The sequence below is a fragment of the Pelodiscus sinensis genome, chromosome 2 (genome assembly GCF_052426305.1).
Source record: "Pelodiscus sinensis isolate ZL-2025 chromosome 2, ASM5242630v1, whole genome shotgun sequence".
In the NCBI taxonomy this organism is placed as follows: Eukaryota; Metazoa; Chordata; order Testudines; family Trionychidae; genus Pelodiscus; species Pelodiscus sinensis.
This window is the reverse complement of record NC_143053.1, coordinates 207,916,627-207,931,291: the sequence shown is the minus strand read 5'-3', so window position 1 is coordinate 207,931,291 and position 14,665 is coordinate 207,916,627. Positions and strand designations below refer to the sequence as shown.

The 14,665-nt window shown below is 42.3% G+C and overlaps 1 protein-coding gene across 4 annotated transcripts in view; it reads right to left on the bottom strand.

The window, feature by feature from the left end:
• ETV1 (ETS variant transcription factor 1) overlaps positions 1 to 14,665 on the bottom strand; it is an 81,208-nt gene that overhangs the window by 31,012 nt on the left and 35,531 nt on the right. For all 4 annotated transcript variants that reach the window (XM_075922294.2, XM_075922295.2, XM_089776681.1 and 1 more), the window contains 2 exons: positions 7,480 to 7,609; positions 5,178 to 5,366 (listed from right to left, as the gene is read on the bottom strand). In XM_075922294.2, the coding sequence (XP_075778409.1) occupies positions 5,178 to 5,366; positions 7,480 to 7,609 (319 nt within the window). The remainder of the gene's footprint in view (positions 1 to 5,177; positions 5,367 to 7,479; positions 7,610 to 14,665) is intronic.

The window sequence follows — 14,665 nt, the reverse complement described above, 5'->3', positions numbered from 1 at the left end:
ATGATGGCACTTCCCAAATGCCCCAATCAGGATCTGAGCTCTATTGTGCAGGGAACTGTATAAAAATACTACAAACAATCCATGTTCCAGAACATTTACAGTCTAAAAAGATACACACTTTCTCTGATATTCCAACAGGGGCCTTAAACAGCATTGTACCTCACACTACGGGGGGCTATGTCTACACTACCGGTTTTCTGGGATACATCCCGGAAAAAACTCTGCCACATCCAGGGAATGCGTCTGCTCTTCTGCTTGCCTTTTTTCCCCCCAGAAGAGCAGAGGTGCTTTTTCAGAAGCCCTGTCCTCCTCATTCTATGAGAAAGAACGGCTCTTCCAAAAGAGGAAGTTTTTCTGAAATTAGGCCCAGTGTAGATGGGCTACATTTCGAAAAAGCCTCTTTCAAAAAAACAATCGGAAAATGGTACACAAATTGCAGAGTGCAATTTGCGTACCTTTTTTCCTATAACATCTTGTAGTCTAAACACAGCCTAGTGCTCTGCCTGCTGGAGGAGGGGAAAGGCCTGCACAGATGATACTCTTGTGTGGGAGGGCCTGTATGCAGCAAGAGTGGCATAAAGGCACCTTAGCAAATCAGGACTTCTTGTTTATGAAAAAGCGACGAGGAGTCCTGTGGCACCTTATAGACTAACTGAAGAGTAGGAGCATAAGCTTTCGTGGGCAAAGACCCACTTCGTCAGATGCATGTCACATGCATCTGACAAAGTGGGTCTTTGCCCACGAAAGCTTATGCTCCTACACTTCAGTTAGTCTATAAGGTGCCACAGGACTCCTCGTCGCTTTTGCAGATTCAGACTAACACGGCTACCCCTCTGATACTTGTTTATGAAAGAAGAAAGGGCTGTATCTATTTGCTTACAGATGCCATCTCCAAACAAACACAAATGCCAGTGGTAAGATGTGGGCCTCATTCCACAAAGTGAAAAGTCCCCAATTGTCTCCTCATGGTGAAAAAACCACTGGAGCTTCACTTTGCAGAGTTTGTGTCACATTCCTGTCTCAATAGGGAGGAGTTTTCAGGTACACCTTGCAATACCCAGATCCAACAGATCTTCTGGGGAGGGGCAGAAAAAACTGCCCAATAGGATGGCCTTCCTACCCATGCTGGTGTCTCCTCATGGAAACAAGCGTCTCACAGGAGTTCAGTGCTCCCTCAATCATTTGTACATAACCTTCCTCCCATTGGAAAATGGAAGCCGTGGAGGAGAACTAGTGACCCGTGTCATGTACCAGAACAGAAATAAGCATGTTCCATGCTCCCCACCCCCGAAGCTGTCCCATTTCCTCCCATGAAATCTCAGGGACACCAATTATGTGTGCTGAATTTGAGCAGTTGGGCTTCTGAAGGTTGAGAGGCATGAGGAAAGAGAGGCTCAGTAGCATGCTTCCCTGATGAATTATACATTTTCACGTGGCTTCCCCTTCCTCCCATAAAGGGAGGAGATCAGCCAGCCCCAAGTGGCTTTTGAACAAAGATTTGCTGGTGATGGGACCTATTGCTTCTGTGCTGATATGCAGAACAGCAACTGGGATATTTTTAAAGTAAACTGTTTCTTTGTCCTGCCATCCCTCAAGCAAAGATATATCAACCCTTGGAAATGGGGGTGCGATTTGCAGCTCGAGGAGACACACCACTGCTCTGACCAAGTTAGAATGCTAAAAATAGAATGTAGCCAAGTCAGCACAAGATGGGGAGGGACTAATTGCCCCAAGTCCATGCCCATCAAGTTCCCTAGGCATGTACTTGGTGTGGCTAGCCCTACTGCTGTTCACACCGTTTTGGCCATGCTATCGTTAGCAACACAACTTGATTACAGCGAGCATATGACTGTCTTCCCAAGCTGAGAATCAGACCCCCTGCTGCAAGTGTAGACTCACCCTAAAAAAGTAAGACAAGATGTTACTTCAACACCATCTTCTTCAAGAGACAGATGGAAGTTTCTCTCTGTCAAAATACAGATGGCAGGGAACCAAGGATTTTTCAGTTTCTTGTACTTTGGGACTGAACTAACTTGGTTCATGCAAGTAAAATCAGAAGCTTGCTTTGAGAATATTGGCCAGAGAGAGAGAGAGCGAGTAGGATTTGATCGTTAAGTCAATAAATTCTTAAAATATAAATCTTCTGCAGTAGCAATTTCAAGCACAAATTTCAAATTTACAAACTTTCATCAAAATACTGCTCTGAACTGGGCTGAACTTAAATATTTACTGTCATGCATAAAAACAGCTAAAGCATAAAGGTAGCAATGGAGAATGAACATTAATTGGTTTAATAACGCTAAGAATATTCCCCTCTGCAGTTGTACATGGTAACATTACGCTTTACAATTCCACCTACACCTGCAGAAAATAAACTTAGAAACTAAAACATATTATGAAATAGTTAGGCTGACTGGCACTGCATTCATTTCCCCTCTCTTCCTTTTTTCATTAGCCAAAAAAAGAAGCAGAAATTATCATTAAGAACTGTCAAGGAGTGAATCAGAAAATTGCAACTTGACGTTAAAATAAGAAACAGGCTCACTTGCAAAGCCTCAAAGGAAGTTAATAATACTTGTTGTACTAGAAGCTTTGTATGGAATCAAGCCATTTGTTCATACAAGTGGATCTGATTCCTTTTGGTCCTTGTTAGGGCTATTTGTCCCCCATATACTCATGCCTCGTATGAAGCCACATGTTCTTGAGGCTGCTGTTTTGCTGATCCACAGAATGTATGGTCTAGAGCAATGCACACCCATTTTATATAAACATATTCAATCATATTCAGCTAAAACTGATTTGTTTAAAATGACATTATTTTCTGACTATACTAATAAAGGGAAGCCTGCTTCTCTCCCACCAGACCTGTGCAGAATGCAACAGATTATTTTTTGATCCAGATCTTTCCATATGCTTCTCACAGAAATATTGACAAGATCTGCATAAACCGCTGAGTTCAGACAGGGAAGTGAGGAATGGTGGGAGGAGAACATGAAACAAATTCAGGATTATAAACAGAAAGGGGAAAAAATACCTTTCACAGCAAAATGTACAATTCTTTGGAAATAAAGAAGGACATTTTTAGCTATACAACATAAGCCTTTCTCTTTTAGTTTATTACTTGGGGCTTTGCTAAAAGGTTGTTCAACAGTTATTCCTTCACTGAAGAAAAGCATAATGCAAAATGTCCTTAGGACAATGTGCATCAAATCACACAGTGATACAACAAAGTCATCAGGTGACAAGCCTATTCTAAAGTTCAGTGTCATGAGAAACTACACAGTGGAGTAAAGGTACATGTGAGCTTCTCCAGATTCAGTTGCTTTCAAACAAAAACCCTTTAATCTGAAATAGTCCATCTTGCTCTCTGACTAGACAGCAATTATGTTTAAAGAATTTCAGCTGAGCCTGCTCAGCCATCTGACTTTGGTTTACAGAAATACACTTGTCCGATATCCTGCAATCAAAACTGCAGCTAGGGATGTAAGATATCATGAAATTGAATAATTGTGTAAACACATGAAAATTTAGCGGTTGCACGACTAATCGATAGTCCCTGAAGGTGGGGCTGGCAGCCAGTGCGCTCCCGGCCCCACTCCCAGGGAGCTGCCTGTTACCCAATGCTGCTGTCTCTCTATCATGCGCGGGCCCACCCCCCCAGAGTGCACGGCGCATGCGCTGCCCAGCCTGACCTGGCCAGCATTGCTGGCGCACGCGCCAGGCCATGTAGGGCCCCGCAGCCCTGGGGGGGAAGGGTGCTGCTGGCCGACGCTGCGGGGCTGGTGCTGCGGGAGCCGGGCGCGCGGCTCCTGATGGAAGCTGTAAGGGACGCCGCACGCTCCTTTCAGGTGCCCCTCATCGGTTGGCACCCTGGGCAGCTGCCCGGCTTGCCCATGCCTCTGTCCGGCCCTGCTTGAATAGAGTGACCCCCCCGTATGCAGCAGCGTTTGCTGGTGCAGGAGCATACAAACTGCATCTCCTTGCATTGCAGGGCTGAGTCTGACCCCATGCTCCATGGAGTAAGATCTTAACTTTATTTGAACATCTGTTTTTTAAAATATTTTTGAAGTGCTACCGAGTCACCCTGAACATGCATGTATTTATGGGTATACACACTCTCTGACAAAATCATGTTCAAATAATAAGGTTAAGGTCATACTTATATTCACACACAAGCAGGTAAACTGTCAGTTGCCAAACTAAGAAACTCTGGCAGCACGTATGCTCAGGATAAACATAGGCACAGGGCAGTGAGCGAAGAAAAAACATGCACTGTCAAAAGATATCTAAAAGAACGAAACAGAACAGGATGACTTATGGGCACAGTTTCAGCTTTGATTCTAAATTGTTTCGCCTTCTCTGGGTTTTATTCAGACTGATATTGTTTGAACTTGGTTTATTTTGGCAGCTTACTTTTCTTTTTATAAGCTGCTGTATTTCAAAAAGCTGTCAATTACTCACCCTGTCAGGAAAACTGACACTATGCTCTGTAAGAGCACACCAGAAGACAACCATACTTCTACTCAGATATGTATTAGGCGATCTAATATGCTTATTTGTTAGCGTGGGACCAGATTCCGATAACTTGGTTCTTGATAGTACTTCAGTGGGGCTCCACACACATGCCAGGTAGAATCTCGCTCCCTACTAGCTTCAGTGGAATGTAAAATCCTGGTTAACCAGTTAAACATTAGATTGACCTAACATTTAATCGGTTATCTGACTAAGTGGGATCCCAGGCTGGGGATGGATGAGAACAGCCCCTGTCTGTGGCAGGCCCCCTGTGGGGCTGGAGAAGCCTCCTGCCCACAGCAGGTGGGGAGCTGCTCCAGTTACCAGTTAATCAGAACTGGTAAGCATTACTTATTTAGGATGATGCTTACTGCTTAACTGGGTAACCGGTTTGACTTTTCACATCCCCAGTTGTAAGTGCAACTTCCACTGAAATCCTAGGTTTTCAGTCCTGGGGGGTAGGGTTATAGAAGTGCAATTACTGAGAATGTTTCTGCAACTCTTAGCCATACCAACTTGCTAATACCTAGGTCTTATTGATTTCAGTGGGAATAGCAACAGAGTCAAGTACTACTTAACCAACCCAATGCCTTTAATTGTAGTCATGATGTTTTCATGATGTAGTCATGACGACAGGTTTTCTGGTGTTTTTTTTTTTTTTTTACCTGTGATCCATAGGGAAGCTGTTGTCTTGGATGGATTGGGATGGAGGGAGATGAGTAGGGAAAGCCCGGTCGGGCTTAGGAGTCTGCGCTGAGTTTGGGGATGCATGGTGCAGTGGTGACACTGGAGTGCTGGATGGCGTTGGTGGGTTGGAGGGCCTCATTCCAACTTGTGGCTTCTGGTCATAGGCACTAGCAGCAGAGAGGAGTGGGGGAAGGATGAGAAGTTAATTTTTCTACAAATAAAATGTAGTATCACAGAAACATGATCCTATTAATCTTCCTTTTATTTTGAGGACACTCTTGTGACCAATTTCTGAGTGAGTTCTCTTTTCTGTACATAAACAAGCACAGAGAAAACTTAGTCCGCAGTTACACACGGTGGTCACGTTCTCTGCCGTTGTGAGGGCAGAGATGTATTATTAAAAGAATTTGGTGTTACAGTGGGACACTAACAGGAGACAAGCCCAAAGAAAGTTTCAAAGCACAGGGAGCTGGACTAGAGTAGAAAGAGCCTACCCTGCTTTGCAGTGGTCTGGACAAACCTCAGAGTGCAATAATAAAGAATGCAACCCGAGAAAAGGAATCTGACCCAGAAAAACACAGCTCTGTTACTTTATCTGCCCACACGCAGATGTCAGCAGCCTCCACTTTTTCCTCTGTCGAAGCACTGATCCTGCAAACACTTATGCATGTGCTTAACATTATGCACATGTTCCCTGATTCTGGAAAACACTAAAGTGCACACACATATGTCCACTCTTATTCAAAAAAGGACTAGCATAGGTGTGCTTGAAGTTAAGCACATGCTTAAGTGTTTTCCTGAATCACATCCATGAGTAGTCCTGCTGAAGTCAGTATAATTACTTGCATGTCAAAGTTTCAGCACACAAGCATCTGTGGGGGCTAAAACAGTAAGGGGTCTGTCTAAAAGAGTACCTAATAGGTGACAAGGGTACTTTAGTAAGTAAAGCAAAAATGTCCAAGATTATTTTTCAATCGCTGAGTTTCATCATGTTTGCAAATGGGGTGCACTGTCCTTCAATGAAGAGGCAGATTTAGATGGCTTTGCAGATGCCTATAATCAGGGCTTGACAAACGGCGTCGAAAACTGCTCGCCATCCCTGTACTGCGCATGCGCAAGGGCCAATGAACAGGGTGCACAGCTGAAATCTACTCACCACAGGCGAGTAGATTGTATAGTTTGTTGAGCCCTGCCCATAATGGTAGTAGGGATGTTAAAATGCGTGTATTTATGTAAACGTGTAAGTGATGAAAATTTCAACGGTTACATATTTACACATGGTAGGGGGGTGGTGCACAGGGAGCCGACTTTAAGCCAGCACCCGCCAAAAACCTCCCACTCCATCCGCTACTGCCTCAGAGGCAGCAGTACGGGGCGGGGGGAGGGGGAGAAAGGGGAGGGAAGACAGCTATGTGGGAGACGGTACCCATGGGGAGCCAGCTTAAAAGCCAGGGGCAGGGGTGCCTGCATACAACCATGATGGTTATACAGGAACCCAGGCTCATCGGTTAACTGTGTAAGCATGTACACTATCACATCCTTAAACAGTAGTGTACTTAAATGAACAAAAATTCTGTACTGACTGGGATGAAGTTTTCCAAATAGATTAAAAGATCAATTAGAAACCCAAAAACTGCTAACATTTGAGGAGAAAAGGAAGACAGAAATGTAAACCAAAATAACATCCATAAAGAATGCAATGGCATCAAACTATATTTTAATCTCCTATAATAATTAAAACATTTACTATCTATCCTGATTATCAGAGGGAGACCACTTCCTTCTGACAAGATAAAAATATCTGCAAGGCCTAATCAAATACTATTTTTATACTGTAATTGTCCATGAATGCACATATATATCATCTGCAAAATTCGTTAAATACCTAATGTGTTGCTCAGACCTGCCAATCTCTCGCCTGTTATGAGGCGCTCTCTCTCAGCCTAATGTGCATAATGCATTTTAAAAGTACTTTCAACACAGCTTGCAGTAAATAAGATCTCCTCCCCCATTTTTAAACGATGGCCATAACCAGTGGAAGAGGAGTGCAGTCTTGAGTATTTCAATGAAAATTATTGCTTTAAAATGATTAAGTGCTTGATAGGACTATAAACAGTTCCATCAGTGTCCAGCTAAATGCATTATCTCATGAGCCTGTTATCTGCTGAAGAGGTAACTTTCATAAGAGCTCTATTTTGGTTTTATTTCTCTTTAATCGGTCCTCGTTTTAATCTGCAGTACTCACTGAATCTACTGTAAAAGTACGTCTGGCTGCTTTACCTGACATTGTACAGGCACTTTTCCCCATAACTGAACTTGAATGGCTGTTCTTGACTACAAGCAGAGCCAAGTTCCGAACATGGACTATGGGGTTCTTTCTTGATTTTCACTGGGAGACCATGAAAAGCCACTGGAAGGGAGAAACAAACAACAAAAACGTGGAGTTAGAAAGCAAGCATGGCATTAAACAGTGTGCATTATCAAACAAGTTGGCTCCTACTAATGAAACACAATTAATTAAACCACCATAATAATAAACACGGTTGAAGAAATGAACATTTCAGGCACTTCTTCGGGTGTCAAATTGAGAAATAGACATGAGATCCTTTGCATTGGCGATTAGCAGTTTTATTGTTTAATAGAATGATGGCCAGGTTCCCATCTCACTAGTAGGAAAATAACAGCCCACTTATATTTGGCTTAGTTACTGTAAATATTGTCAGAGGCAAAGTATTTCCCAGGCACAAAATGCTCTAAGCGTTATTAGCATGGTAGCTTTCCCCATCAATGTACAGTAGTTCACTTTAAAGAGTACCACACCTATTACTGCAAAATTAATTTCTCGCATAGGAGCCTGAAATACAGGACTGCTAATTTTTGGATCTCATAACATATGTGAAAACGTGTACTAGAATTTATGAAATTGGAGGATTACAGGCTTAAAAGTTGATATTATGATAAAGTAAAGTCAGAAAAGTACACAATAAAATATTTATTATATGAAATCCTGGCCTAGCTGAAGACAATGGGAATTTTGCCAGTGTATTTACAGGTAAAAAGAGGAAGGGATGGGGCAAAAATGGGATATGAATGAGAAGCACAGATTTATCTAGATTGGACAAAGAAGTCAAAATCAAGTTAGGGCTAGTTAGCTACTCTCAACCTTCTCTGTAGTTCAAGGTCTACCTCAGCCAAAAAGGAAGGTAAAAGATGCTCATCTGAATCTACATTAACAGCTCAAAATTACCTAGATCCTTTTCTGATTAGGCAAACGCACTAAAGGACAACAGAACAGGGGCACGGGAGAAGAAAAAAAAAAGCTTAGAGAAGAGCAGCCCTAAAAGTCAATTATGGTCTATCTAAAATATTTCAAAATGAAGTACAAATCACAAGAAAGATATTAATTCAACCCCCTGAACTCTGTTATCCTGCCTAAAACCTTTCATCTTAACTCTTGTAATCAATGATCTCACTAGAACATCCCATTGAAATTTCAGCTTTGGATACCCATATCCTATTGGGATCCTCCTACAATCCTGTACCACTGGGGCATTTCAGTGACAGCCGCACACATGCAAGCTCTATGCTAGAGAATCTCACTGCTGCACAGAGCATTATTGTGTGCCCTTAGGCTTTACATCATTCTTTTGTTTACACAGAATCTTAAAAGTGACAGTTTGACAACACATGCCAGCTGTTGGAGGGTATTTGAGTATGGGCACATGCATATACATTTTCCTAAAGCAATGTATATTGCAACAGATCATGCAGTGTTCTTAAAAGAGAACATGCACTAGAGGAAAATCAAGAGAAAGTCTGAATGGAGCTCTTAAATTAAAGGTGCCAACATTTCAATGGGAGGTCATGAAGTGGTCCATGGTCAGGGTCTCCTGTCATTGTTGGGTAGAATAATGTTGATATTACAGGATTAGATGGCTAGTGTACTTTAACCACAATTTCTATGATGAAAGTGCAATGATTATGTACATTAACTTTTAATGAAAGGATCTGGGGCCAAATTTTGATCTCATTAATCAGATGAGGTATGTCTACACTACCACCCTAGTTCGAACTAGGGTGGTAATGTAGTCAACCGGAGTTGCAAATGAAGCCCGGGATTTGAATTTCCCAGGCTTCATTTGCATGTTGCCGGGTGCCGCCATTTTTAAATGTCCGCTAGTTCGGACTCTGTGCCCCGCGGCTACACGCGGCACGAACTAGGTAGTTCGGACTAGGCTTCCTATTCCGAACTACCATTACTCTTCATTCCACGGAATAGGAAGCCTAGTCCGAACTACCTAGTTCGTGCCGCGTGTAGCCGCGGGGCACAGAGTCCGAACTAGCGGACATTTAAAAATGGTGGCGCCCTGCAACATGCAAATGAAGCCCGGGAAATTCAAATCCCGGGCTTCATTTGCAACTCCGGTTGACTACATTACCACCCTAGTTCGAACTAGGGTGGTAGTGTAGACATACCCATGAGAATTAATGGGAGGAAGCGGGACTCCATGCTTCATGATGATGAGCAAGATCTAGCCCTTTATATATAAATGTATATGCAAATTGGTCATGCCCTAGAGTTCCTGATTAGCTGCCAATTCTCACCACTCTCTCAAAGTTTGGGCAAATCGGTCGTAAATGGAAAACAAAAATCAGTATTTATTTAAATACATTTTTTCCCCTCTTAAGGCTTGACTATTCTCTCAAATACACGAGGAGTAACGGTAGTTCCACGAGGAGTAGAGAGCCTAATCCGAACTAATCCGAACTACCTACTCCGTGCCGCATGTAGCCGCGGGCCCAGAGTCCGAACTACCGGGGCTTTAAAAATGGCGGCGCCCGGCAAGATGCAAATGAAGCCCGGGATATTTAAATCCCGGGCTTCATTTGCAACTTCGGTTGCCTACATTAACCACCCTAGTTCGAACTAGGGTGGTAGTGCAGACATACCCAAAGAAACTGGTGTAGATCCATTAGCTGCAACAGAGCTACATCTGAATTTGCAAGAATCAGATCTTCTACTGAAAAAGGCATCTGTGTTAGGGGGGAGACCAAAGTTGTTGAGGGGGGAAAAAAAAACCAAAACTCCAAAGACTTAAGCCAAAAAAAAAATTAAATAAAACAGCATTAAAACAGGATCATGTCCCCTTTAAGACTGTGTGCAGGGATAGGAACAGGGGAGCAGTTGAGCACTAAGACCGAGGGGAGGCATTGCTTCACCTAGGTCTTTTGGCCAGGAGCCATTTTGTTCCGGCAGCCTTGGGGAACCAGGTAAGCATAGGGGCTGGGGTTGGAAGGCTGGGGGTGTTGGGGGTGGGGCATTGGGTAGGGGGGGAGGCTGGGCACTGAGTGTTTGTAGGATTGCCAGGTGCCCAGCATTTTTGCCTCCTGGCTGGGGAAAAATTCAGAGAATTCTGGACATCTCAGTATTCTGAGGAGGTGAAAATACCAGACTGTCCGGGTGAATACCGGATACCTGGCAACCCTAAGTATATTCACTGCTATTTTAATCATGGTTAACTAACTGCCCTACAAGACTTTTTGCACCCACAGGGTACAAATTACACTGCAATTAAAAACCAGGGCTGGCCCATGCCAGCTGATGCAGGCTCATGGGATTTGGGCTGTGAGGCAGTTTAACTCTGGCATAGGTGTTTGGGCTTTTGATGGAGTTCAAACTCTAAGACCCTGCAACCTGGGAGAGCTCAGGCTGCAGACCAACTTGCCTGAGTCAGCTGGCATGGACCATCCATGGGGTCAAACTGGAATGTAGATATGCCCTGTGTTTTCCTGGCCACAGAGACTGTATTCTACCTCTGACATGTCCAGCATCTCTGACTCTTACTTTACATCTGTGAATTGGTCTGATCTGAATCTACTGCAAGTTAACCTATAGACACAACAGGGTTTTTTATTTAAAAAGCCAACAATTGTATATTCGCACAAAGGCCACACACGGCTCTATTTTCTCTTTTTGACTTTACTGCTTCCTCAGAGTTAATCTGTTATGAGAAATGACTTCCCTTATTTATTTTTAAATAACGGGAGTACAGAGACTCCCACACCGTAGCCCTGCATGCAGAACTGGTTGGGTATTTCATCACAGTGCTGAGAGCCTGAACGTCTGCTAACAGGCAGTTTTCCAGCTCACTGGCACAGGCACAAGTGAAAGCAGCACATTCATTTTGTGCAATTTGCTTTACCTTCCCACATGGAGTTGGTGATGTAAAAGGCTGTTAAGTACTAAATTATTCCTTATCAAATCACCATCATCTGGAGTCATGATCAACACTAATTAAATTACTTTCACTGAACACGGCTCCAGCCTGCTGCCTCAGCTAAGAGGTACATTGTACTTTGCTTACTGTACAGTCCTTACTAGCTAGGTCCAGGGCAGAGAGCTAGAAGGCATCTGTTCTGTAGTTTTAATTAAAGTTTACCCTACCTTTTTCCAAGTTTTATGAGGAAGGGCAAAGTGTATCAAATGAAACAAGTTAACCCCTTCATTTCATTTAGGGAAAGCAATTCAGTCCATAGTGATTTTATATTAGATCCTTATCTTAACTATAGTCAGAACAAATAGCATAGCTATAAAAGTAAAGTCCTCCTCAGGCACAACCCAAATACACTTGCCCTGCAAAATCCTACACACCACTCCTTAAATGGGCACTTTTAGGGGAGGAAGAGGACAAGAGAATCTGAGAGTAATGCTTTCACATTTTTTCTTTCAGGGCTATTTGACCTTTCAAAACTACCCCTTGATGCTGGCTGATGAGGTCTGAGTTTCCCCAGTAGACAAATGTTAAGTATTTTAAATTCCAAAACCTATTTATCTCCCCTCCCCCTGCACATCCCATTTCCTCCTTATCCCCTCCCCATTACTGTTCATTGTAGGTTGCTACGTTTTCTTGTAGCTATCCACTGTATATTTCAGAGAGTCTGTCTGTTTGATCAAGAACGTCTTCTAAACGTTAAGAGCTAGTACCATCAAATTTGGTATACAGCTTCCTCTTACCATAAGTTAAAGCAAGGTAAGGGTTTGGTTGTGATAGGAAAATAGGATATGCCTGAAATGGATTTGCTTATCATAAAACCAAACAGAAAAGTGACAGTATCACCAAATCAAGTATAATCCTCAAAATTTCATCCCAAATACTTAATTATTTATATAATCCACATCCAAACCCCCCAAAATCCACCATGGCCCTTTACAAAATAAGGGCCCAATCCTACAAACTTCAGTTGGAAAATTTGCCTAAAATTTCCCTGGGATTCTCTGTGAGCCATTGGTGTACCTGTGAGGTTAGTCAGGAATAATCCTGCTTAATGCATTATTCATGTTAGTAGCCCCTCTGAAGTTACCATGACTGCTTACATCAAGACCTGGCTCATTGCATTTGGCGGTAAATGGATCACTGTGTAAGTCTGGTGTGCCATTAGGTGCTTTATAAGATACACATTTTTATATGTGATGTGCTAATTTGTGTTCTCTTTATATTTGTGTTCTATAAGGTATCATTGGGGTTTGTGTTCTATAAGGTATCATTATAAGGTTTGTGTATGCTAAAAAAAAGTGGGGTTTTTTTTGTGGGGGAAGGTAATAAAGCAAACAACCCCATTGTGCTATAAACACATAAATGGCACAAACATATAAACACACATTCACACTAAAAGCTTTTGCTACTAGGTCTGAAGTGCTGTCTTCCTTTCTATTGTTACCAATCAACATCTTGAGCCTGACTTTCTTACTCATGTAGATGCCAATTCAAGTTAATAGGGCTTGTCCTGATTGAAGTCTTCCTGTTAGGACCCAGTGGAAAGCAATTCTGTGAAGACTTCTGTAAGTGATTAGAAAGAATCACCTTGCCTTGGCTGAGATTTATATGTTGGTATTTTTTTGGCCCTGCTGTCTGACACAAAACGATAGAGCCCTGCAAAACCATCGATATCTGCAGACCATTTTTGGCAGATGCCAATTTTGTATCTCTGTAGGGCTGTATAAATAGGGCAGCTTCCCTGCACATGGCCAAAAAGTAACTCATTTGGCCCAATGTGGTACAATTTTCTTGGGAAGCCCTAGATGTCAGATAGCAAGCTCTGACAAAACAGACAGTGTGCATTAAGCCACAGTTCACTAGAGTTCTATGCACTAACTGGCCATGTGGACTCTTCTGCCATGCACAAAAGATTCTGTACTCTCCCATAGTAGGGTCCATGTGGCCACTTTGTGTGTGGCAAGCTAGTACACTGTAAATGTATACTGTTTCTCAACCTTTTTTTTTTTATAAAGTACCCCTTTTAAAAAAAAATTATAAGTATCCACAGTACCTACAGTTTTTAGAGACACATTTTTTTCTACCATTGCAACACATTTGTTTAAACAACTTAATCATACCTGGGTGGGCGATGACATTTTTGGGTGGAAAAAGTACAAACATCATAAAATGCTGTAAAACTTAAAACAAAAATTCAGTTTTCTCCAAATTTCAGTTATGTTAATGTACCCCTCAGACTTCTCTCAAGTACCCCTAAGAGTACTCGTACCACTGGTTGAGAAACACTGCCCTAGCCTACTGTCCAGTAACAGTCCATATAGACAAGCCCTTAATTACTGCTACACTCTGTGAAACCACTGATTCAAGTAGACTGTAAATTGAATGCTTGAGATGAGGAAGAACTTAGAAAATGCCTTATGAGGCTGGCTGCAAGTCTTTCACTTTTGAATGCAAGGCATATTTTTAGTTTGCAGAGCTGAGCCTCCTGCTGCGATCACACAGACAAAACTTTTCAGAAAAAAGTTGTGTATTGAAAAAAATCCACATAAAGCAGGTAGGTCTTCACTAATGGTACATGAACTCTTGATAAGTCAACAATACAAACATTTCATTTCAGCTTTGATTCCAAGTATCTACTTTCACCCCATAGACCAAATGGTATTCCTTTATTATCAGCATATGTATGGAGACATGCATGTACTAGCTGATATAAAATAATGTTCAGATCAATAATGTGCAGATCAAATCAGTGACAGCTTCAAACCTGCATGCTTTTTAGAGAATGTCTGGTCACATTCAGTAATATTAGATTTGTATTTTTGATTGGAAGGTTTTATGCACCCCCAGAAAAAGATAGTAAGGGAGAAGTCAAAATAAGCTGTGCTCTTGGCATATATGCTGAACATATTTTTGAGTTGCTTCTCACCATTCTGTCATACAATGGTCTGTACATGTATGTATACCCTCAGAGCCAGAAGGTGTAATTTCCTGCTCCAGGAAATATATCCATACTACCTTTGATCAAGTTTGTGTACTAAACATGGAAGTATAGCAGCAGCAAAGGAGAAACTATTCTTGGGGCAATCCAACTGCCCTGATGCTAGCATTACTATCTTTCCAATATTAGCTCCCTCAGGACTACACACTAACTGGCCACATGGACCCTGCTCCTGCACAGGGCTAGCATGGGC